General features: G+C 41.3%; 1 protein-coding gene across 6 annotated transcripts in view; it reads right to left on the bottom strand.

Annotated features, from left to right (window-relative positions):
• NFIA (nuclear factor I A) overlaps nucleotides 1-24,368 on the bottom strand; it is a 387,296-nt gene that overhangs the window by 52,428 nt on the left and 310,500 nt on the right. For 5 of the 6 annotated variants that reach the window (XM_033225082.1, XM_033225085.1, XM_033225083.1 and 2 more), the window contains 2 exons: nucleotides 6,737-6,915; nucleotides 4,315-4,480 (listed from right to left, as the gene is read on the bottom strand). In XM_033225082.1, coding sequence (XP_033080973.1) covers nucleotides 4,315-4,480; nucleotides 6,737-6,915 — 345 coding nt within the window. The remainder of the gene's footprint in view (nucleotides 1-4,314; nucleotides 4,481-6,736; nucleotides 6,916-24,368) is intronic. The other variant, XM_033225081.1, reaches the window with a different exon arrangement.

The raw sequence follows: 24,368 nt of genomic DNA, 5'->3' as shown, positions 1-24,368 counted from the left end.
TCTGACTGTGAGAGTGAGTAGAGCAGTTAGTGTTATTTCCATGAACACATAAGGGAGTTGAGACCTAGAAAAGTTGATAATACAGAAAGCACTTGGCATGTTTTCCTACTTTTATCTTTATTATATATGTATTTTTTGAAACAAGGTCTCACTCTGTCACCCAGGCTTGAGTGCAGTGGCATGATCTTGGTTCACTGCAGCCTCAACCTCCCGGGCTCAAGCAATTTTCCTGCCTCAGCCTCCCAAGTAGCTGAAACTACAGGTGCACGCCACCACGCCCAACTAATTTTTGTATTTTTTGTAGAGATGGGGTTTCACCATGTTGTCCAGGCTGGTCTCGAACGCCTGAGCTCCAGCAATCTGCCCCTCCTAGGCTTCCCAAAGTGTTGGGTCTGCAGGCATAAGCCACCAAGCCCAGTCTCTATATTTATTTTTAGAATTGTATTGTACGGCAAGTCATCTCAAACTCCTAAATAGAAAAGGCCGTCTTACGTCATACAGTTTACATTTTTGAGAACAGCCTCCATTTCAGACATCAAACTGTTGGGATGCTGAGTACATGTACTGAATACCCTGTCGTGATGTTCTTTCTTGCTAAAGTTGAGCTCTGATAAACTGACAAGATAAAAAGAATCTGCTCAACCTGTGTTTTTAATTTCTAAGAAAGTACCTGATTTCTGAAACTATAGTTTTGCCCTACATTTTTATCTAGTGGTAATCCAATTTTAGGCCACCAAGCTGGTTTCAGAAGAAAAGTTCTATATTCTCTTAAGACACCAGGATGTTATCCCTACTAAACAGCTTAGAAGTCAACTCCTCTAAAATATGTTTACCTGGAGGCCCACACTGGACCAAACTCCCTCCCATGTCTTCTTGTGGCACCTATACACAACTTTATGCCAGTGTCATCCTGTATAAACTGCCTGTTTACGTGTCCCTCAATAGATGCCCATTTCTTGAGAGTAGGGATCCATCATCTCTGAATCCCATGCGCGAATATAGCCGTGCTGCATCATAGGTGCCTGATAGGTGCAGGCTGAATAAACGAATGAAAAAAGGCAGTCGTCAAAGATGAATGTTAAGGGAGGGGGAGGCTACTTCACTCCTGATACTTATTCCCTTCCATCTACTCTTGGCTTCTCTCCACCCTCTCACCTATTACTCTCTTGGTTGTAGAGCTTCGAAGGAAAAACTGGACGTGACTAGTCCCCACCACCCCACCCAGTCTCTTCCTCTTCGGGGACAGGTGCTGGTGGGAAGCACATTGCCACCCGCACCTTCACGCCATCAGCTTTATAGGCTAGGGCGGATCACATGTAAGAAGGGCAGCTGTGGTCTAGCCCTGCCAGTGACCAGGTAGCTATGATGGTGTGATTGGGGGTTCAGTGTTAGGAAGTGCCCTGGCCACAGTTCTAAACTGAATTCTCTCACAATAAAGGTGATATTTTGTCTTCTGGTTTTTAAAAAGTATTTTATTTATCAATTGGTTTAGAAATCAGGGCATGGGAGAGGACGTTTTAAATTGAGGGCCCTTAAATCCCCTCCAAATAAGGATGAGTGAGCTTCAAGATTTTTAATTTGAAAGGCTTCTCCTACGCTATAAATTACAGCTCTCCCACCCTAACACCATCTTGTTAAGAAAGCAGAAAATGGTAAGCAACAGTATGCTGTGAAACTACCTATTACTATGAATTCATCATACCCTAGAAAAGCCTTTAGCTGAACAAGGGCTAAAATGAATGATGATAAAAACCTTTCTGTGTCATCAGTAGAACATTTTGTTTTGTCTATATTTCTAGAATCCCATGATTCAAAAAGTATCAAATCTGTATCAAGCTCTGGGACTCTTTCTTCTGATACTCTCTCACCCCCACCCTACCCAAAATCTTAAAGTGCTGCTCTAACATGCAACCATATGAGTTGGATCTGCCAAGACTCCCTCTGCCCTTCTCCCCTTAGTGCTGACAAGATGCTTGAGGCTGGGCACAAGAGAATGATAGGTATTATCTTATACCTAGTGCTTGGTTCAATCCATGGAGTGGAGTCCAGAACTATGGACCCAAAGGCATCCACTCAATTTAGGGGTTGAGTAGCTTCTCCAAGTCCTACAGATGTATTTTACCATTACCCAAGTCTGGAGCCTTCCACTACGTAAGAGTTTAGGCAGATAATAAAATACTTCAATGATCAGAACTGATCTCACACAAATATCTACTGCCAGGTAGACATTATCATCTACATTTTACAGAAGAGGAAACTGATTCAAAGAGAAACCCAGTTAGTAATTTGAAAGGTGGGCATTTGAGCCCCCATCCTTCAGACTTGAACAGCCACACACTGCTATTTCCACTCTTCTGCCATGCCTCAGCAGAGCCTCATTCCCATTACTGAAAAACTCATTATGACACATGAGCCATTGAGAGTGGAGGTGAGGATCTGTTTCCACGGAATTGATGGCATATTACTACGGAGCTTTTAAAAGACTGGCAAGGTCCTGCACAGACAGGGAGAAGACGAGCAGAAAATGGTATGCGGAGGCATGGACAGGGCACAATAGGCATAATCTGTAAGCCAACATCCTCATGGAACAGATGTAAGTAGAGTCTGGGGCAGTTATTTCTCTGACTTGTTTAAAGATGTTACATAAATACAAAACAAGCAGGGCACGTACTGTGTATTTATGTGACATCTTTGAAGAAGCCTCAATCCTCTGAGAAGCAGAGGCTTTCTTTCTAAGCTGAGCTTCTAAGATCCATGGGCCAAGCCCAGCTTGCTTCTCTGTCATTGGACGCTCAGGGTTTTCTCCTTTGTTGACAAGTGTTGTATCACATCTCACCAAGAGAAGTAGGTCTCCCCTAGATTGCCCCTGGACCTTCAATCTTTTGGCTATTGATACAGAATCCATGCACAGTGCTGCCCATTTCTGCATATGTTATCAAAATGCATAAATACTGGGTAATCCAAAGCTCACTCTCTGATGTGTCCATGAGGGCCTCTAGCCATTTGGGTTCCGTTCCGTGCCTCCAGAATCAAATTCTATGAATATGGCATAGACAGGGGCTCAGTTTTCCTCTTTCTCTCTTCCTTCCTGTATTCAATATCATTATTATTCCAATACTGAAGGTAAGGAAGCTGAGAGGCCCAGAATCTTCATTCAATGTATTCACCCAGAGGACGGCCCAATCCCAACGCTTATGTCTACAAAACACTCCCCACCATGTCCCGTTCCATTCTACACCTATCACTGTGGTTCAAGTTCTTGGCCTTAACACTCATTTCCCACACTGCTCTTACATCCTTTCCTCTATAGATTCCTTGCCTCAGTCTCACCTCTTTTGACAACCCCCTTGAAGGCTTCCCTTAGGGTCACACTGTCACAGTTCCTATCCTTCTCTTATACTTTGCTGCCTCTTTACAGCTTTAGGGAAGGTGCTCATCACACCATCTATCAAGACTAGGGCATCCATCCCCTAGGAACTCCAGTCATCACTCTTTTTGTCATTATTCCAGGCATTAATAAAAGCCACATTTGTGCATTCAAACTATTTCCATCCCCTTGCCACCTCTAAAACATCCGGGAATATCTGGAAAATTATTCTCTCTCTAGTTCAAGTAATCATTCCCATCACCTAAAAGGGTTGTGAAATCTTATATTCTTTGATTAAATGTTCTCAGACTGTTCAGAGAAGAGCCAAGAGTTCTCTCCTCCTTCCATCCTACTCTCCCCTCTATCTCCATCCCCCATCCCCCACCCCAACCTCTGCCAAACCTCACCATGCAACTGCCAGGGCTACTAGCACTGATCTTCTGCCAGGCTCTTACTCTTAGTGAATGGTCAGTGTACACACCTTTGAGTTGATGCTTTGATCTAGACATTTTCTCCTATTGATGTATGAGGTATATAACTTTCAAGTGCATTTCTCTTAGACTGCAAATTCCTGGAAGGCAGGGCTGTCCGTAAGAATGAGGAACTTTCTCTAAGCAGAATCCATGCAAGTCGCTGCTGCTTGATGATGGGAATAGCATTTGAAGTCCCTCAAATAATATACAAAATGTAATAGCTCGTAACTTGATTTCAGTCCTAGGTATGTAGCTATACCATCTCATCCACCCAACACCCAGTGTTTTCCTCATCTGGTGGAGTACCCAAGAGTCGTGTTCACTTTGATTCTTACTCTGGCAAACTCATGCTACAACACCACTGGGGATCTGTGCCTCTTTCTAGAGCCTATACAGTGAGGGACAAAGCCTAAGTGTGGATTCCAGTGCATACAGCTTTGTAAGTGACCGGCGCCTTGTCACAGCCATACTTACTTGGTGACGTGGGGGAGGCTGCACCTCCTTCTGTTGACGTGGTCGGAGGCTTGGTGTCTGGCACCGGCAGAGGCACAGGCCTGGCCATTGGTGGTGGTGGTGGCGGTGGCAACATTGGGGTGGGAAGGAATGGGTTGTGCACCTTGCCTTGGCTGCTCCCATTGGGCTGTGAGGGTGGGGGCAGAAAACACACATACAGAAAAAGAAGAAAGAGACAGCAACCATTAGCTGCTTCTGAAAACAAAATATTCATCAGGCACCTTTAATGTAAATTACTAAGTATCTAGCTGCTTGAATTCTTCCATAAGTCCGTGTAGAAATGTCCGCTGTTGGGTTCTGTTCTTCAGGCATTTCACAAAAGTACTCTTAGCCGCACGCGCTCCATGCATCCTAAACTTATTTCTTTAACTACATTGTCCTTCTTTGCATCTGATTTCATACAACCACCTGCCAGTCATCACTCCACATTTGTCACCTGAGTAACCAACTTTTGCTTGGAATGTTTTATATTTTTCTACTATTAACTACTACCTTCATTATCTTCCTCACGATTATTAAATATTTAATATCTAAGTGTTTTATGGAGTGTGCTATTATTCCACTATGTTTCTTTACATAGATATAGCAAAGTTTCCTAAATATGCACTTGAGAAAAAAAAACAGTTTATTTTCACTCTTTAAAGTTGATATTATATAACATTTAATAAACGTGTTAAGTGAACATAGAAAATTTTGTTCACATATTGTATAACATCAGGCACACAAACTTTAGAATTCAGCTGTCAGAAGTCTGCTAGGGAAAAATATCACTTCTAATTTTGATTTAAATTATATAAGCATATGCCGTAAGAGTCATATTTATTTTGCTGCCTGATGTTAAAACAACCAAATAACAGCTCTTTAACAAAAAAATTCCCCTCTAAAGAGAGCAATAAAACTCATTTTATTTTCAATTTTTTCAAAACAGTTTCATGAAGAGACCTGCCTTAAGTCCTATAAAGTTTTGATCAAAATGCTAAACCGGGCATTTGACAGTTATATTGGGTGTCAGGACTATTAAAAAAATGGCTAAAAATTTAGAAGTCAGATGCTTGATGCTGGTGATCAGTTCAGTTTTTTCACTGTTTCCCAAGAGGCCTCTATTCAACCAACAATAACAGTTCACATTTAGTCCCCAATCAAAATTCGGTTGAAGGAGATTCTGCTGTCCCAGGCTTTTACATTTAAGCTTAATAATTCTACAGAGGCAGTCTCACTCCCCCATCAACATTTACTTATATATTTAGTATTGCTCTCAAAGACTACCTTGTCTGATGATCAGAACGCTGTGCTTTCTTGCCAGCAACCTTGCCTTTGCGTTATTTCTGAGTGTGCTGAGAGTCCATAAGTGAATGCTTTAGAATAAGCCAAGCAAATGAATATACAAGCAAAAAGAAAAGAGGCACCATATTGATTTGTTGTCTAGACAGAAATGTATCTGCTAACACATCACCAGACATTAGTCAAAGCTGCCTGTTCTGGCTCAGATATGCAGAATCAGGTATTTCTGCAAGTGAAAAAATCAGTGACAGGATGGTATGACATACTATCCTAAATTAGCCAGTAATAATTATGGCTAATCTGTGACTTCATGCACAATTATTAGTAGAAAAGGAAAATCAAATTTGGCTTTATGCTGGTCACTATTATTATTGGCCTTGGGATACAGCTATCCACTGTAAATGTCTAATCCTATATTTGAAATAAAATTTCTGATTTTTAAAAATCACTTTTATATTTGGAATGCCATTTCAAATTGTGATTATTTGGTTTATTGGAGAAAAATAAAAATATTCACATGAAGCTATTGAACACTGTTTAGCTTTATACCAAGATAAGTGGGAAAGATAATGACTTACAGAAATAACAAACCATAATAAACTGTACTTTTAGCATCTTGAGTTCAAGTACTGGTCAACTTGATCTAAAGTGTTAGAAGACTGTATTTTTCAAAAATATCAACTTAGTTGATCTGAAACATCTGTCCCCTTCATCTCCCTACCTCTCTCTACCGCCCCAAATCATTATTTAAAACTATTTGGTCTTTCTATTTTGTTAACTGTATGAGCCCTGGGGTTAGAATGCACGAGGTGGAATGATCAGCCCACAGAACTTAGAAGGTTATATAGTTCACCCTTGAGCTGATTTATATCCATAAACTTGACAGTTGCAAACTTAACACAAACACTGTTTTTAAACCCTGACTAATCACTCTTAGACCAAATTAACTTTCCCACAATCTAGAATAAATATGACATTTGTCTGCAGTCAGTCAGCACAACATTAGAGCACAATGTCACATGATCATAAGGTCTCCCCTTGTTATTTTTATATTCGGCTAACATTTCTAAAGAAAGGGAAAAAAAAAAAGAGGTTTCCTTACATTGAGGAACCCCACCTGTCCAGCCTGCTGACCAGCATCAGGGCAGACAAGTTGGACAAATTCTTTCAGCGTCTCCTGAGGGTGATAGCGGATGGCTGGGTGTGAGAAGTAAGGCCCAGGCTGCTGGATAATGGGTGATGTCGGGAAATGAAGAGTCGATGGTGTTGCATGCGGACTTGCTGCAGGAAAAGAAAACATCAGGGTTATGAAAAGAAAGACCTGCTTTGTCATAGCTGAACCCGATTCAACTTCCTCCTTTATTTCTCTTCCTGGCCTGATTCACAATATTGCTCACGTGACTGAATTTAACACTGGATAGGTCTGACAGATTTTCTTCCTTATGGCTCTAAGACAAACATGGAGGTTAGATTAGGGTAGAGTTTCAAGCTGTCTTTCTATTTTCAGTGGACATGAGTTATAAAGGCATTAATAATCCTTGGTGAGGCTGAAGATTATTCATTACCTTAAGAGCTTTTTTAATGAAGCAAGCAATAAAAAATGTATTTGGTAGATTAGACCTGACTTAACTGACATTACATATGACAAATTCTAGTTTGCACATATGGATCCCCTTTCACGCTGAGCTATCCATAGACAATAATTCATTGTTAAAGCTCTTATACCCCTTTCAAGGAAATTTCTAGGGACTAATTCAGGATGAAAATTTTTTGAAGTATGTAGTAAATGATCACTTAATGAACCCATGCAATTTGGGTGCCTCACTTTACACGGATGGTTTATGTCGCCTTCAGATGACATTTCAAAGCCAAACTCAGAAATGCATACATGTTAGAGCTGGGGAACCCACAGGGTAAGCAGGCAGTGGCCCCTGCTAAAATGTTGGCCCTGTGCCCACGAAAACTGATAAAAGACTCAGACAACTACTACTCCCTTACATTTGAACCCTGGTAAATTTCATGAGAACAAGAAGATTACATTAGATTAAAAAAACTTATGTGAGGTGCCTAATAACTTCTCTAAGAGAACTTTTGCCCTTGAATTAGAAGGATGATTGATAAAACTGGCTGGAGGATAACAGTAGTGCATGGGAAGGTTGAAGATATTCAAATTAAGTCAAGCCAAGATAGCAGCTCTTACTTCTCAATGAGAGCCAGAGAAACCTCTCCCAAATTAGAGGAGATGAGAGTATTTATCTTTACTTTACTTTCTTCAGTTTAAATCTTTAAACTAAAAATCACAGGAATGTCCACATTTTGGAAAATAAAACCTTTCTAATACCAAGAATGACTCATAATACTGAAGAGAAACCCAGTAACACAGGCCACCACTTCTACCACTTGCATGGGTAAGGGCTGTAAAAAAGAATGCATCTGTATTAGTTGCTGGATATGGGTTCTTTGTTCCCTACTGGGATTTCCTTATGATTGGGGCACTTTCTGACTCATGACTGAAATGGCTCATACTATGGGGTTCAGAGTGACATCTGTAGTTTTCAAAGACTGGAAATGGGCGATTGGAGTGGAAGCAACTTTCCAATCCATGTCTTGCAGGTGGTCTGATGAAACCCTTTAATTCATGCAATCTTTAATCTGCCCAATAAATATTCATAGGCTCCTACTATGGCCTCAAGAAACAAATCTGAGCTGAAACAGATGAAATTCTGCCCTCGGTCATACAATTGAGGATGTCTCAAACATAGCCTATTTGAATCAGAATTTTCATTACCTTCTCCTCTCAAGCTTACGCTTCTCCCAGTCTTCTCCATCTTTGTAAATAGCTTTTCCACCCACTGCAATATCCCCAGATCTGAGTCTGGCACTCAGTAAATATTTGTTGAATGTGCAGTGAATGACTGAAAGTTTAAACAGAGGTTAATAAGATAGTCATACCATTAAACAGAATAAAATTTGCCAAAACCAAAACTCGGTTTTTCCACCTGGCCAAGAACCAGGGAGCTTTTAGAAAAATGGGTAAAACTGGCCAGGTATGGTGGCTCATGCATGTAATCCCAGCACTTTGGGAGGCCGAGGCAGGTGGATCATGAGGTCAGGAGATTGAGACCATCCTGGTTAACACGGTGAAACCTCGTCTCTATTAAAAATACAAAAAATTCGCCGGGCACGGTGGCGGGTGCCTGTAGTCCCAGCTACACAGGAGCCTGAGGCAGGAGAATGGCGTGAACCTGGGAGGTGGATCTTGCAGTGAGCCAAGATCGCACCACTGCGCTCTAGCCTGGGTGACAGAGCAAGACTCTGTCTCAAAAAAAAAAAAAAAAGAGCAAAACTTAGGACTTCCTACAATGAACGATAAATCTTGGAATCTATTGTTGTTGCTGAGTTAAAACCCACAAGCTAAAAAGTTAAATGGCTCTAGTCATCTCTTACTCTGCAAATTATGCTACTGGCTTTAAAAAATCAAAGGAATTTTTTCATCCAACATGGTACAGTCCTCCTCGCTGGTGGCAAGAAACTTTCACTCGGTACCCTGCATCTGATGAAACAGTCACTAGTTAAGGACAGAATGTGGTATTTCCCAAACTAGGCTGAGGATATACTGAGCCTAACTAAACAAAACACTCAACTTTTGCAGGGTGTCAAACACAAAGGTGTCGATCTGCTGCCAAGAGCCCCTGGTAGACTGACGTTGAAGATAAAGCGCTGCTGCCTCAGGTGCTCAATGGAAAGTGATGGGAAATTGTTAGATTATGAAATCATGGTGGCCAACAGAGAACGCTGCCCAAAAAAGAAATTCACTTGAGCAAAGATCAAGCAGAACTGATCTTTAAAGAAATGAGGCAGAAGAAATAACTCAAAAGCACCCTGTCATCTCCCCATTAACTGTTAATAAACATCCTTTCCCTCATTTTGTTGTTGTCGTTAAACACCTAAAAGACAATCATTAGCAACTTAAATTTAGACCTTCATTTCTTTATTTTACTAAAAACAATTTATTCACTATTTCCTTGTGGAATAGAGTTTAACACAAACACAAGAACATATGGTACTATATGGAATTAATTCTACAATGACTGATTTATAAGAATCAATTCTTAATTAATACCAGGAAATCATTTAGCCTGTAGTTTCAAATTAGGCAATTGCCGAGTCTGCATTTTAAAGTGTCATCCTTTGCAACCCTTACTTTCTCATGCTTTGGACTTCCTGGTTCAGTCGTCAGTTCACTGTGCAACTGGAAGAAATCATTCCAGATCCTGAGCCTTCATTTCTTCAAACAGAAAATAGTTACGTTACTGACATCACAAAGCTCTAGTAATTATTATTAAATAGATGCTGCTTCTCCAGATAACCTGCTATATTCCTTGTCTACCAGACAATGAAACCCACTGAAACTCAGAATTAAGATTTCATCAATGCCTGTCTAACTTTGTTTTTCTTCTCTCCTCTCTATTTCTTGCTTTCTCTCTTCTTCTTGGATATTTTTACTGTACCTAAGTTTTTATTTGTCCAAATCATTTTAGAAAGAGCCATTGGGGTTAAATCAATTTAAGAGTAAAATTCATCAAACATATTTTGAGATGGCCAGATCAGGTTTTATAGAAAAAAAAACTACCATTATGAATTTGGCATGACGCTAATGGAATGCACAACGTATGGTATGAGTCTAGATTTTTGATGAAGAAAAGCATGTCTTATGGATGTGTGTGTGTGAGTAGTTGACACGATAAAAAATTATAGCACATTATGTAAATGCATATTTAGATCCTTTAAAATGTGCATTATTTACTTGAGAGTCAATAAAGGCTTTTCTCAAGTGGTTACAGTTTATTGCAGTGCATCCATCTGTATCCATGTTGATGTTAATACAATTTTGTGTATTAAAAGACACGACAAAATTGGCTGCTTCTGGCATCTCATACTCTTAGTACCCTAGGCCAGCAGCAGCAGAAAGTGTCAGAAACACTTCACTCCTGATGGATCTCACTACTAGTTCAAACTTTTTTTTTTTGTTTTTTGAGACGGAGTCTCGCTCTGTTGCCCAGGCTGGAGTGCAGTGACCGGATCTCAGCTCACTGCAAGCTCTGTCTCCCAGGTTTACGCCATTCTCCTGCCTCAGCCTCCCGAGTAGCTGGGACTACAGGCGCCCGCCACCTCACCCGGCTAGTTTTTTGAATCTTTTAGTAGAGATGGGGTTTCACGTGTTAGCCAGGATGGTCTCGATCTCCTGACCTCGTGATCCGCCCGTCTCAGCCTCCCAAAGTGCTGGGATTACAGGCTTGAGCCACCACGCCCGACCTAGTTCAAACTTGTTAATTAACGAGTGGCCAGACTTGTTTAAAACAACTGCTTGGGCTTTTCACAAAGAATACAAATAAGATGGGAAGGAAGGAAATTTGATCAGGTTTCTCTGGCTGCAATGGCACTGCCTACACATCCTGAACAAAGTAGCCACAATGAAAGAAACAGAGAGCCAGAATTTCCCAAAGGTGTAATACTCAGCTGTTTCTTACCAAATGATCATATCACTGCATACTTTAGAAAAAGAAAGCAGGTCAGTCAGGTTGGTTTACTTGTTCACTCCCCTCCCTACCAGTCCAGCAGCCCACTGGTTCTTGAAAATCCTCTCTTGGTTTTAGTTTGAAGGAGAAAAAGTTAAAAATTCAAACAACTGAAAAAATACATATACATATTTAACTCAAAAATGCTTCTTCTGGCCGGGCGTGGTGGCTCAAGCCTGTAATCCCAGCACTTTGGGAGGCCGAGATGGGCAGATCACGAGGTCAGGAGATTGAGACCATCCTGGCTAACACAGTGAAACCCCCTTCTCCACTAAAAAATACAAAAAACTAGCTGGGCGAGGTGGCGGGCGCCTGTCGTCCCAGCTACTCGGGAGGCTGAGGCAGGAGAATGGCGTGAACCGGGAGGCGGAGCTTGCAATGACCTGAGATCCAGCCAGTGCACTCCAGCCTGGGCGACAGAGTGAAACTCTGTCTCAAAAAAAAAATGCTTCTTCTGTTAAAAGCAGAATTTATTAAGACTGAGAAAGGAGGTCAAGATCATTATTGTATTATTGGATATGTTATGAGACTTCTATAATACCACCAGTGATTCTTGGTCTGAGAGTCCACTATGAGGACGAGGTCTTGTAGACACATACAGTGCTCTTAAGAGGAGTCAGAACTAGTTAGAACATCTAAGTGTGGGCCATATGAAATAGGACGGTATCAGGGAGCTGTGTCCAGACAAGCTTGGAATCTTGCATTTTTCTGCTTTTATAAGTCTCAGGGAAGAAAAAGAGATAGAAGAAAGTAATCTCTTAGTATTTCCAGTAGTTTTTCTCAAGCTCAACCTCCAAGAACTCTAATAACCCTCACACATTTTTCCTCAAACCAAAATTTTATGGGTTGAAATATGTTCTTCTGTATTACAACCCTGACACTGCCTTAATTGCTTTATTCCTTGTCCATGAACCGTTGCAGATTCTCACACACTGGACAGAGACTTGGGATTCTTTTCACGTTAGCTTTTGCTTTCTGGCATCAGCCTTTAAATCCCAGTCTCTCTTCTATGGGAGGCTCCAAAGAAAAGCTGTCAAGAGAGCAACACAAACAATAAAATCGAATCCTCCTTCAGGTGCAGTGTGGTCTTAAGGCAGTGTTATATACAGGCTTCTTCCCTCACAAGAGCGAAGAATCGCTCCTGAGCCCTGGCATCTGCAAAACTTCACAGTCTTAGTGTTAATCAATACAAAGGCAGTGGCAACAGGTGAGATTCCAAACACTTTTTCTCTGTTAGCGCCATGATGAGAAAAACCTTCTTCTCTGTCTTCAGAAGTAAGATGTTCTTTAGATGAAAGTCACTATTTCCATAGAGTAAGGGTGGCATTAAGAACACTTGACTACTCATAATTAGAAGCAAAAATCTGTAATAAGGCAAAGCCTCAAAAGGAAAAGAAAATCGAAGAAAAATATCCCACTTAAAAAACAAAAGAAGCTTTCCATAAGGGTAAATAGAACTTAAAAATGGCTTGGATTGTCAACTACTATGTATCTTGCTTCTTCAGAAATTGAAAACCACACTACACAACACCATTATACCCTACCTAAAGCTGAGAAATCTATCTTAATGGTCCATAGCCCTAATTTATAAATCATGCATGAATCAGGCCTGCCATTTATGAAAGCTGAGAAGTTTGGAGTCATGGGATTTATTTTAACAGAGACACAAGGAAAGAAGGATTGGCAATGGTTTTCAAACCTTTAAGAGGTGATGCCTTTTCTAAATAACAAAGCTTTTGACTCAAGGTGAGCCAAGGTTTTTGAAAACATTTGGTACATATCTTTTAACATCATGAACATGTACGTGAAAGGACCCGGATATGTCAGTTGAGAGAAATATATGACATTACTTGATAGCTTGCAAAACACCAGTGTTTTGTATTACTACTACCAGACAAAGTAACTTTATGCCACGGTTAGTTTCCAAGATGGTTGATAGAGTCTATTCCATTTGAATTGAGGGGATCTTCTAAGGGATCAAATTCTAATGTCTTTTGGAAAAACAGAAAGAAAAAGAAAGGCCCACACAAGAAAATGAAAGGCCAAAGTCTTTTAAAATTTTTATGTAGATCAATTTTAGCTACTTCAAGACCTTTGTTGCTCAAGGCCCTGGCTAGGCCAGGAATTGGCAAATATTTTCTGTAAAGACCAGATACTAAATAGTTTAGACTTTGCAGGCTATATGGTCTCTGTTGTAACTGCTCGACTCTGCTGCTACAGTGCAGAAGCAGTCATAGACATTACATAAACAAGTGAGTATGGCTGTGTTCCAATAAAACTTTATTTTCAAATATAGGCAAAGGGCTATTGGAGCTGTGGGTCCAGGCACAGTTTTCCAGATCCACAAAATTTCTGTTCACTCTCCAAGCACCTGCCGTGCTCTGTGAGTCAGACACCTGACAATCACTACTACTTCCACCTCAGCTTTCTGAAGCTTTCCAAAGCAATCTGGTCGCTTCTGATATCTCATTAGCTCTCCATGGTAGCCTTTTGATTGTCTGTCTTCACCATTACTTAACATGCCTTGGTCTGTGCTGGCTGACCACATCCGTGTGTGTGTGTGTGTGTGTGTGTGTGTGTGTGTAATTCTAAGTTGAACATGACTCAGAAAAGCAGTGCAGTATAATATAAGGACCAGGGCTTTGGAGTCAGATAGACATGATTTTAAATTCTAAGCTCTATCACTTATGAGCTATACTCCAGTTGCTGAGCTTCTCTATAACTCAGATTTGGCATCTGTATAATGGGGCTAATAATACTTCATAGAGCTGTTGTGAAGATTAAATGAGACAATGTATATAAGGCACATGGCACAGTTTCTCACCATACAATTAAGTGATCATTAGCTTCTTTTATTAGTATGATAGTACTATCATAGACAAGAATGGGATAGGCAATGAATAAACTGAAATTTGCTCCTGTGTGCTAGGACCTGTTCTGATTGTAGAATACACGAAAGAAAGGAGTGGTGGAACAAGAGGTACTTGTTGCTTGCTTGTCTCTTGGACAAAAAAGTACATAAATTTTGATAAAATAGTATATACTATCAGTATGAATATGACATGAGGGCCTTGAAAATAATTCCACAAACAACAAAATGAAAAGTAAAAGCAACAATACCAGTAGCAACAATCTTGACCTAATAATCATAGATACCATAGATATCTAAGTAAAGATAAAAGCTCTTTAAAGACCTAGACTGATAAAGAGTCTTTGCTGACCAAATATACTGTGAATCCCTGCCTTTACTGAAAATTTCAGACTGTGAGACTTAACCCAGAAGCTTAGAACTATGGGGCCATCACCGTCTAGATGCTATTTTTTACTTAGACCTACAATCTTTGAGTGTCCACACTGACCTCCCTCTTCACCATGTAGGCCCCTGCCAACCAGGCATTATTATTATTATTATTATTATTTTTGGAGACAGAGTTTCACTCTGTGACCTAGGATGGAGTGCAGTGGCGCAATCTCAGCTCACTGCAACCTCTGCCTTCCGGGTTCAAGTAATTCTCCTGCCTCAGCCTCCCGAGTAGCTGGGACTACAGGTGCCCACCACCACGCCCAGCTAATTTTTGTATTTTTTGAGTAGAGACGGGGTTTCACCATGTTGCCCAGCGTTGTCTTGAACTCCTGAGCTCAGGCAACATACCCGCTTTGGCCTCCCCAAGTGCTAGGATTACAGGCATGAGCCACTGTGCCTGGCCCCAGGCACATTTCTCACCACACCACATTCTAAGCATGGCCTCCCAAAACATGGAAATAGTGGAAATCTCTATCATTTTCCTTGAAAGTCCCACCGTTTTAGTTATTGGGAGTTTGCTTATCAGAAATCTAATACATATTGACTACTAGAAACACTTTTTGGCTGGGGTGATGGCTCACACCTGTAACCCCAGCTACTCAGAAGGCTGAGGCAGGAGAATCACTGGAGCCCAGGAGTTTGAGACCACCTTGGGCAATACAGTGAGATCTCATCTCTACACAAAATTCAAAAATGTAGCCAGGTGTGGTGGCAGGTGCTTGTAATCCCAGCTACTTGGAGGCTGAGGTGGGAGGATTGCTTAAGCCCAGGAATTTGAGGCTGCAGTGAGCCATGATCATACCACTGCACTCTAGCCTGGGTGACAGAGCAACACCCTGTATCTAAAACAAAACAAAACAAAAACAAAAAACAAACAAAAAACAGTAACAAAAACAAATGCTTTTCAGAAGATCTAGGACCTTTTTTTTGGAATATTTTCAGATTAGATAAAGGGACTTGGGTTTTAACTTAGTTTCTGCTGCTACCTGGCATACTATAAATGTGGGTGGCTTCTCTCTCCCTCGGTCTCTCTTCTCACAATAAGCAGTTTGAACTGAATACTCTCTGAAGCTCATCTAGTTTAAGCCCTAGTGGATGTATAGAATTCAGTCTCTGAGATTACATTTACAAATAGTACAACAGATCCATAAAAATAAAATTAAAATCTAAAAATCTGAAATAAGGAAGCCTTTTAAAAGAAATTATTTTAAAAATGTTTATGAGATATTAAGTTATATGGTATATCTAGACTCAGTCTTTAAGATACTTTGCCTTTGGGGAGACTGTAATATTTAGAGTTTAAAAAACCCTGAGTGTGCTACTTTAAGCTCTGTGAAATAGAGCCCCAGCCTTTGTCCTGAGAGGGCCTCTTTGAATCGAAATTGACCATATTCTCACACTAATTGCCTAAGCTTCCATGATGGCTGATGTGAAATGTGTTCAAACGCCACGCAACAGCTGTGATTATTGGAAATATTTAGAGTGATGGTTTAATAGGCAAAGTTGACAAGAATCCAGTTCCATGAAGGGAACTTGAACTTTTACGTAACATGTAAGCGATACTACTGTGAGACTAAATGAAGAATGAAAAACAAATCAAAACAATTACTTGAGAAGAAAACTAACCACCATAGATTGAATGATTCCAGAGATTAACATAAAAAGGGAGGGAATCATCCAGTGACCCGTTGGAAGTGAAATGGAATTACAAACTGCAGTCCTGTGAAAGAGGACTTCAGAAAACAAGATCCAGGCAGATGCTTCTTGGATAATGACCAAGTGCTGGATCTAGGCTGTTGCAAGTCTTCCCCTGCATTAAAAACAAAACAAAACAACAACAACAAAAAAAACACACACACACAGGAAATAAGCAGACAAAAAAAGCAAATCTCATAACGAACATAAAGCCATGGGTTATTTTGCAGCATTTCTCTCCACCAAATTGTCAGATTTATACTGAAATGGAAGCCTCTATGTCTGTGCAACATGATTACTAAAGCATAGACTACTTTTCTCTCTCTCTCTCTCTTTCTCTCCTTCTCTCTCTGAGACAGGGTTTTGCTCTCACCCAGGTTGGAGGGCAGTGATGCAATCTAGGTTCACTGCAACCTCTGCTTTCTGGGCTCAAGCAATCCTCCCACCTCAGCCTCCCAAGTGGCTGAGACTACAAGCATGCGCCACCATGCCCGGCTAACTTTTATATTTTTAGTAGAGATGGGGTTTCATTGTGGCCCAGGCAGGTTGCAAACTCCTGAACTGAAACGATCCACCTGCCGTGGTCGCTCAACATGTTGGGATTACAGGTGTGAGCCACTGCTACCAGCCAAACACTACTTTCAAGGCATCCTCCTGAACTCGAAGTATCTTCCTGAATTCATCCCATAGGATTTGAGGATTAATCCTACTGTGGGTAGATTTCACAGAAGGAATGGAATAAGCAACAGAATAATCAGTCTAGTGATTAAAGTCAGGGGACCAAGTTTTCATTCCAGCTTGGGTATTGACTAGCAAGATGCCAGCCTCCTATATTCCTTAGTTTCCTCTACTACAAAATGACCTTGACTCTTCTGGCTTTAAAATCATTCACTCCCTGTGTTAACCTGGGTAAAGTTATTTAACATTTCCAAACCTACATTTTCTTATCTTTAAGTTTCTTATCGTTAAATAGTAGCAGCAATTGGTCAGGCATGGTGGTTCACGCCTGTAATCCCAGCACTTTGGGAGGCTGAGGTGGGCAGATCACAAGGTCAGGAGTTTGAGACCAGCCTGGTCAACGTGGTGAAACCTCATCTCTACTAAAAATACAAAAAATTAGCTGGGCTTGGTGGCGTGTACCTGTAGTCCCAATACTCAAGAGGCTGAGGTAGGAGCATCACTTGAACCTGGAAGGCAGAGGTTGCAGTGAGCCAAGATCGTGCCACTGCACTCCAGCCTGGGCAACAGAGCAAGACTGTGTCTTGGAAAAAAAAAAAAAGAAAGAATAGCAGCAATTTAAAAGGCTTTTCTGAGGATTAGAATTAATGTACACAGGTACCTCATTCAATAAATGTGTTGAGAATCTACTATGTGCCAAACAGTAGGCTAGACTCTGGGTTATTTAATATTCTTAGGATTGTTTTTAGAATAAATTGAGATACATGAAAAGTAATCTGGATTATACAGTGCAATGAGGCAACACCAGATAACTGAGAATCAAGAGCCGAACTGTTTTCAAGTTACCCTGGGGGTCTACTGCATGAACAAATAGGCCTGGGTTTTTCTTGTGCTCTGCAAATGCTAACTGCAGGAACAAGCCACAGCTAGTGAGTAAGCTGAGCCCATTGGCCAGTGCTCAGGCCAGCTTTGCTGTTATCTCCTGCAGTGGGTAGCTATTATTTTTGCCTGCCCAGCAGTTCTTCACCCCTTCTTCTGGAAACAGAGCTCTAATGTTTCTTTGGGGAACTCTCTGTCCCTCAGCCTCAGCCTATGTGGTTAGGGTGGACTTGACTTAACCCGCTGACTCCACGGGTGGACAGGGAAGCCGGGTCACACCAATGAGGCACTCCGTTGTCTTTTAAACATAAGGGTTGTTTTAAAAGTGAGCAAATGACCCAAACCTGGATAATCAGAATCATAAGCATCTAGGAGTAGGCCCTTCCCTAGATCTATTGTTGAAAAACTGCTCTTTTTTCTCTTGGGATTATTAAATTGGTGGAAATTAAGCCTGGAGCTGCTCACACTATCTGGGCCACAGTCTGAGGATATTTAGTCTAAGAATAGAGCTCATACACAGAACAGAAGACCTGGGGGGGGGGGGGGCGGGGTAGGGGAGGGGAGAGAGGGGGAAAAAGGGGAGAGGGAGAGAAAGACAGAGAGAGCGAGAGCAAGAGAGCGAGAGCAAGAGAGCGAGAGCAAGAGCTTTCTGAAGGTAGCATCTGAACACCTGACTCCATCTCTACCTGAAGCCATATACCCCTGGACTTTTCAGTTACATACACTAATCCATTATTTGCTTTTGGGGGAGTAGAGGAATGGCAAAGCAATTTGGTTGGGATTCTTTCATTTGTAAGAATCTTTCACTAGAACGGATATGTGTTAACATATCTACCGTTCATTACCTGGTATGTGACAATTCCACAACTCTTATTATGCTACTCAGGAATTTGGAGATTCGGAAAGATCTAGACATATCCCTCAGGGACACCAAAGTTTTAAAAATTCATATTTCATACCAACAAAGAGGACCCTTACATCCTGACATAAGTGCATCCAAATCTCCACAAATATTTCAAACAGCTTGCTATAGTATTCCTCCATCTTCTTTAATTCCCTGCATATTCATCTCATCACAGGTGTAATCATTTGTCTAATATCTGTCTGCTCTGCTAGATTGGAAGAGCAGGACTGGCTGGTCTAGCTCATTCATTAGGGCCCAGCACAGTGCTTGGCAGATAGTAAGTGCCCAATAATTATTTGCCAAATTGACTCTTACAAACAACAGATTCTTGAAAACAACAAAGGTGCATATCCCTTTAGGAAGAGCCATGCCTGAATGAAGGCAGATCAGAGCAAAGCCTAGATCATGGCTAAGGGGCTACCCCTTATGCGAGAGGGGCTGCTCGCTCCACTGGAAAGGTTCTCCCGTGGCTCCAAGTGTACAAGAGCAATGGGATGGGGTAACTGGGCTTGCTCACGTCCCCGAGACCACATCTCCTCTAGGCAAACGTGGCTTCTCCCCGAGAGGGGGAACACATTCTTCTTTCTGGACCAACAGGAGCAGGTAGAGAGAACTGGGATGGGGAGTGAGGAATGAAAGAATCATCGCAAGAGAACCACATACAAAAACAAAGAGCAATATGGGGATGGGGGAATCTGAGAGATAATGAACATGTATGTATTGGATGCCTACTGTATACCAAGCTCTTTCCATGTGTCATCTCACTTCCCCTCCCAGAAAGCCTTTCCAATTTGGTAGAGGTGGGAAAACAAAGACCAGCAGAGAATAAGTGACTTGGAGAAGCTGACACAGACCCCAAGTGGCCGTCCAGGATCTGAATTCTATTCTGGCTGACTCCAAAGCCCACGCTCTTTTCATTGCCCTCTGCTGCTCCCATTTATTTTTCAGAGGTCAAATGATTTATTTGCTTTCAGATTTTTTTTTTTTTTTTTTTTTTTGCTCATAGACCCCTTCTTATTGTAATAGCTGGCAATTCTGATGATCCTCAGATGTGTTTTGTGCATCAGAAAAAGGAGTTTTTTCAGGGGGAAAAAGCAGCTACCATTTGATATGAAGAAATGGCAAATGTAAATTTACTGCCAAAACATGAAGTTTAAAAGACATTCCATATGTGCGGGTGATCAAATATGCTAGTTTCAATAACACAAAGGATGCAGCGTGGAATGGGTGACTCTTAGTGATACTGCAAGCACATTAATAGGGCCCTACGTTCCCATTTCGAGTATCAGCACTCACCCCTCCTTTCCTACATGGATGATAAGCTGATACTCCATAAACACTGTTAAAGTTACAGTCCCATGCTATAGTACTTCACTTAACCTTAACATGATTTATGATTCTGTCAATAGGGGAGGTTGAAAACCCTGCACTGAAGCTTCAATGTGAGCTTCAGATTTAAAACAGTAATTGGGTATGTGTGTGTGTGTGTGTGTGTGTGTGTGTGTGTGAGAAGAGAGAGAGGCAGAAGAAACCATTCCACATAAAGAGGAGATACAAGTTCAATCTTGAATTTTTTATTCTATGCTGAAAAAAGAAAATAAATAATGAGTCTAAACAGGGAATCAACTTTAGATTAAGCTAAACCAGCAAGAACGGGGCTTATCTGATTATGCGAGGTACAGTCGAAGCCCACGATACCAGGAAGTCTTAAAATGAGGGGGTTTCTAAGAAACCTTGCTCAGAACCACTGCCTTCACTATGTATGGATATGTGGGTCTATGCCTGTGTGTGCCTGTGCGCACGCATGCACCCGTGAGGCACACAGGCCTGCGTGTGATTGAGAGGGACAGAGAGAAAGGGGCAAAGGAATTCCAAGGGAAAGCAGCTTCCTTTGTGAAGATGAGTTTAAATCCAGGTCCCCTGGGCTAATCACCCTATTCTCTTCAGCACTCACCCTGGAGGCCTTTTGCCTCTTTAAGAGATTAAGGAGCCAAGTGGTCTCACTGCTCTAACCTGTCCTCCCAGGGACAACATATTAACATGATTCCACTACGGAAGAGCTCTCTTTAGAAGTTTGCTGCAGGGATGACAAATTAACCCAGCAGGGTGTCCCACACATCTATCACAGTACAAATTATTAGTGTAATAGAGCTTTTAGTTGTGCATTTATCTAGTAATTATTGAACGTTACACAAACCCAAGCTGAGCAGCCATGGCCCTTTATGAGGGTGGCTCAGTGGGTGGCCTTACAGTTAATTTAGGATAGTTCTCCACTAGGCAGTTCACTTGCAGACAAATTAGCTAAACAGCCTTCTCCTTTAAATATTTTCCATGTCACAGTGAAACTCTTTACAATACAATAAAGGTACAGTTTTAATTACACGCTTCCTGACTTTTGTTTAGTTGTAGTTTTAAAACATTGGTTGGCACTCTTTTTTCCTTTGGCTGGGCAGTAATAGCTGCTTCTAAGTATCTGGCTAATGAATTTAATAATTTCCTGAACTGGGACTTAAAGGACCTCTGCAAAAAAAAAAAAAAAAAAAGAAAAAAAGAAAAAGCTGCTTTTCTTCTTTAGTGTCCTGCGACTTCAAATCCCATCCACAACACTGCCCATTAGGCTAGGCACTGGCACTTGAACTAACCCTGAACGAGGCTCACAAGCCCTCTTGCTTCTCTGTTCCATGCTCCTCAAAGGTGGTACTTGTTAGGTCTATGAGGCCTGCGTTTGAAAATCATTCTGGCAATTCTTCTTGGAGAAAGGCAACGTAATGTTTTCTCAAGTGACATACTCCAATAATAAATAAACACCGTGCGTCTGTTGGCAGATGATTTCAGCGCCTTGTTAGCAACAGGTACCTAATTGCTTCTCATTTTCCCGAGATGATTCAATTGCACTAAACCAGGAGAGACAAATTAGATTCAGTGGATCACCAGCATGTTCTACAACTAAGTGAAAAGCATTCCTAAGAGGCAAAGAAGTTTGTGGATATGACAGGAGAAAGATGAACAAACCTAGCACTTGGGGGCCTAGGCCAGGAGAGGGGGTGCCACAATTACAGTAGTGGTGAAACGTCACGGGACGTTCCTTCTGGAGGGACCTTAGTTTGGAGAGAAAAACTTATAATGCCACAGCAAAAATTCTACAAATGGAGGACCAAACAATTTTGAGCTCATTTCTCTTAAGGTCTATCCAGGTAGATCTTAATTAAAACTAAACTTGTATTAGGCTGGGCATGGTGGCACACGTCTGCCAGAATCAAGGCAATTTCACTTCTAAACTGCCTTCGCGCGCGCGTGTGTGTGTGTCTGATTCACAAAGAAGTGGGGTTTAACCTTGTGCTCGCATTTTGTATGTCTTGAATCCTCAGTACTTAGTTATCTAAGGGCATGACTTATTTGCTGTTGTAAGCCCAGCACTTTGGAAGGCTAAGGCAGGAGGATTGCTTGAGCCCAGGAGTTCGAGACCCGCCTAAATAACATAGTGAGACCCTGTCTCTACAAAAAAAAATTTAAAAATTAGTTGGGCATAGTGGCATGCGCCTGTAGTCCCAGCTACTCGGAATGCTGAGGCAGAAGGATCCCTGGAGCCTAGGAGGTCGAGGCTGCAGTGAGCCGTGATCAAGTCACTGCACTCTAGCTTGGGTGTCAGAGAGAGACCCTGTCTCAAAACAAACAAACAAACAAATCAAATATATACTGAGCACTTAAACATGCTATGCTTCTTTCTATGTGCTGCTGAGTACATGCATTTGAATACTGTATTACTACACAGTGGAGAAGGAAAGAACTTCCTATTATTCTCAAACTTTCTCTGTTTCTTCAATCAAATCCATGCATTCATTCATTTATTTGACAATTATTTATTGAGTGCTTTCTTTATGCCGGGCATAAGGCGGAGGGATTCAGAGATAAATGATAAAGATGTGGTCCTTGCCCTAATAGGCCCTGCCATCTACTGATGACTGTCACCCTGCTATTTTACCTCTCCTTCCCTGCTCCTCTATTATTGTCTCTGCATATTATGAATCCACACTCCTCTAACCTTTCTTGGTGACCCCAACTTCCTGAAAGGTAATCTTAATTCTCATAATTCTCTGCGGTATATTTTTCTTGGCCAAACTGGGAGATATTGTTAACTTCAGACCCTCAGATGTTTCATCACTGAGAGCAAGATCCCTGTTTGGGTCAGGAGGATCATGGACTTAGAGAGGTTTATAGTGCATATAAACTTCTGACTACCTCTCCAAACAGAAACTGGAATGATTCTTTGAAAGCTGCACAATAAATCTTTGGTTTATTTGGTGATTGCTTTAGTGTATCTTAGGCGTATTTTCGGAATAAAGGCAATTTTACTTCTAAACTCTCATTGTGTATTTTTTTTTTTGACTCATAAAGAGGTGGGGGTTTAACGTCATGTTTGCCTTTTGTATGCCTGAGTTCTTCGGTACTTAGCTGTCTGAGAGCATGATTTATTTGCTGTTGATCTGTTTTGCACGCCTGTAACGTGAAGGCAAACTGTTTGACAATAGGGGTTAGGTTTTCTGCTTGTCTGGACTTGTGTAGTGCCAGATGCCCCTGTAGTTGTCCACAATGATGTCCTTCCCCTCATTTTCTTTCGCACCCTGTGCTTCTAGCACAGTAATGCAACTGCTGGTTTCCTCGTCCTCTCGTCCTCCAGGAGGCAAGCACTCTAAGGACAGAATCCGTGCTTCTCTTATTCACTCTACTACTAGAGCACCTTGTACACTGTAAGAATTTGATAAACATTTGTGGAAAAAAATTAATGGGTCCCCAGATAGTAATGGGTATCTGCAAGCTAATACAATATTGAAAAAAGCCAAATTGACCTCAAAAAGTGTCTCTGAAGTGGCGTGCACCTAAGAGAAACCCTGAATTTACCAGTAGCAAGGACTTATGGACTAATAAAAAAGGCTAAATGATTTGTTTATGGCTGCTATTAAAAAAAAACTCAGTGTGATGGCACAGGTTATGTTATGATTATCAAAAGATCTAAATGGGTATGTTATGACTTTGACTCATAAAAAATGTGAAAACAAAGTAATTGTTTAAATAAATGCAGTTAATTTCTCCCAGTGGGGGAGAAAAAGGTACAAATTACTGATATGGCAAAAAAGGCACTGAACTGGAGACTTGATTTCTGGTCTTGGTTCTGGGTACCTCAGATTTCTCATCTGTAAAAATAATGGGGAATACGTTGCTAACTGTCAACCAGCATATTTATCCCCTATTTACCCACTGATAAAACCTTAATGTGATAGAGAGCAGCCATAGGCTCAGCTAAAAATTTAGAGTTTCCAGCCTCCCTTGCAGCTACAGGTGATCATCGGACATAGTCTTATTGTGCTGTAGAAGATCCTATGAAAAAGTGGCAGGATAAGCTGACAGGTCCTTTTTGCCTTCACCTTTTCTCTTCTTTCTGCTTGGCATGCAGACATAAGGCAAGAGAGCAGCGCCCATGCTGTGACCTCATAAAAAAACAACCCACTGAAACATGGCTAGGAGAAGAAATCTCAATCCCTGATGGCACTGCAAGTGCCACCCTAACAGCCTTGAATCATCTACTTGCTTTTTTTGTTTTTGTTTTTTTGAGACAGGGTCTTTCTCTGTTGCCCAGGCTGGAGTGCCATCATAGCTCACTGCAGCCTCAAATTCCTGGGCTCAAGCAATCCTCGCA

The sequence above is a fragment of the Trachypithecus francoisi genome, unplaced genomic scaffold, assembly GCF_009764315.1.
Source record: "Trachypithecus francoisi isolate TF-2019V2 unplaced genomic scaffold, Tfra_2.0 Lachesis_group12, whole genome shotgun sequence".
Classification (NCBI taxonomy): Eukaryota; Metazoa; Chordata; class Mammalia; order Primates; family Cercopithecidae; genus Trachypithecus; species Trachypithecus francoisi.
This window is presented reverse-complemented; position numbering and strand designations above follow the sequence as displayed.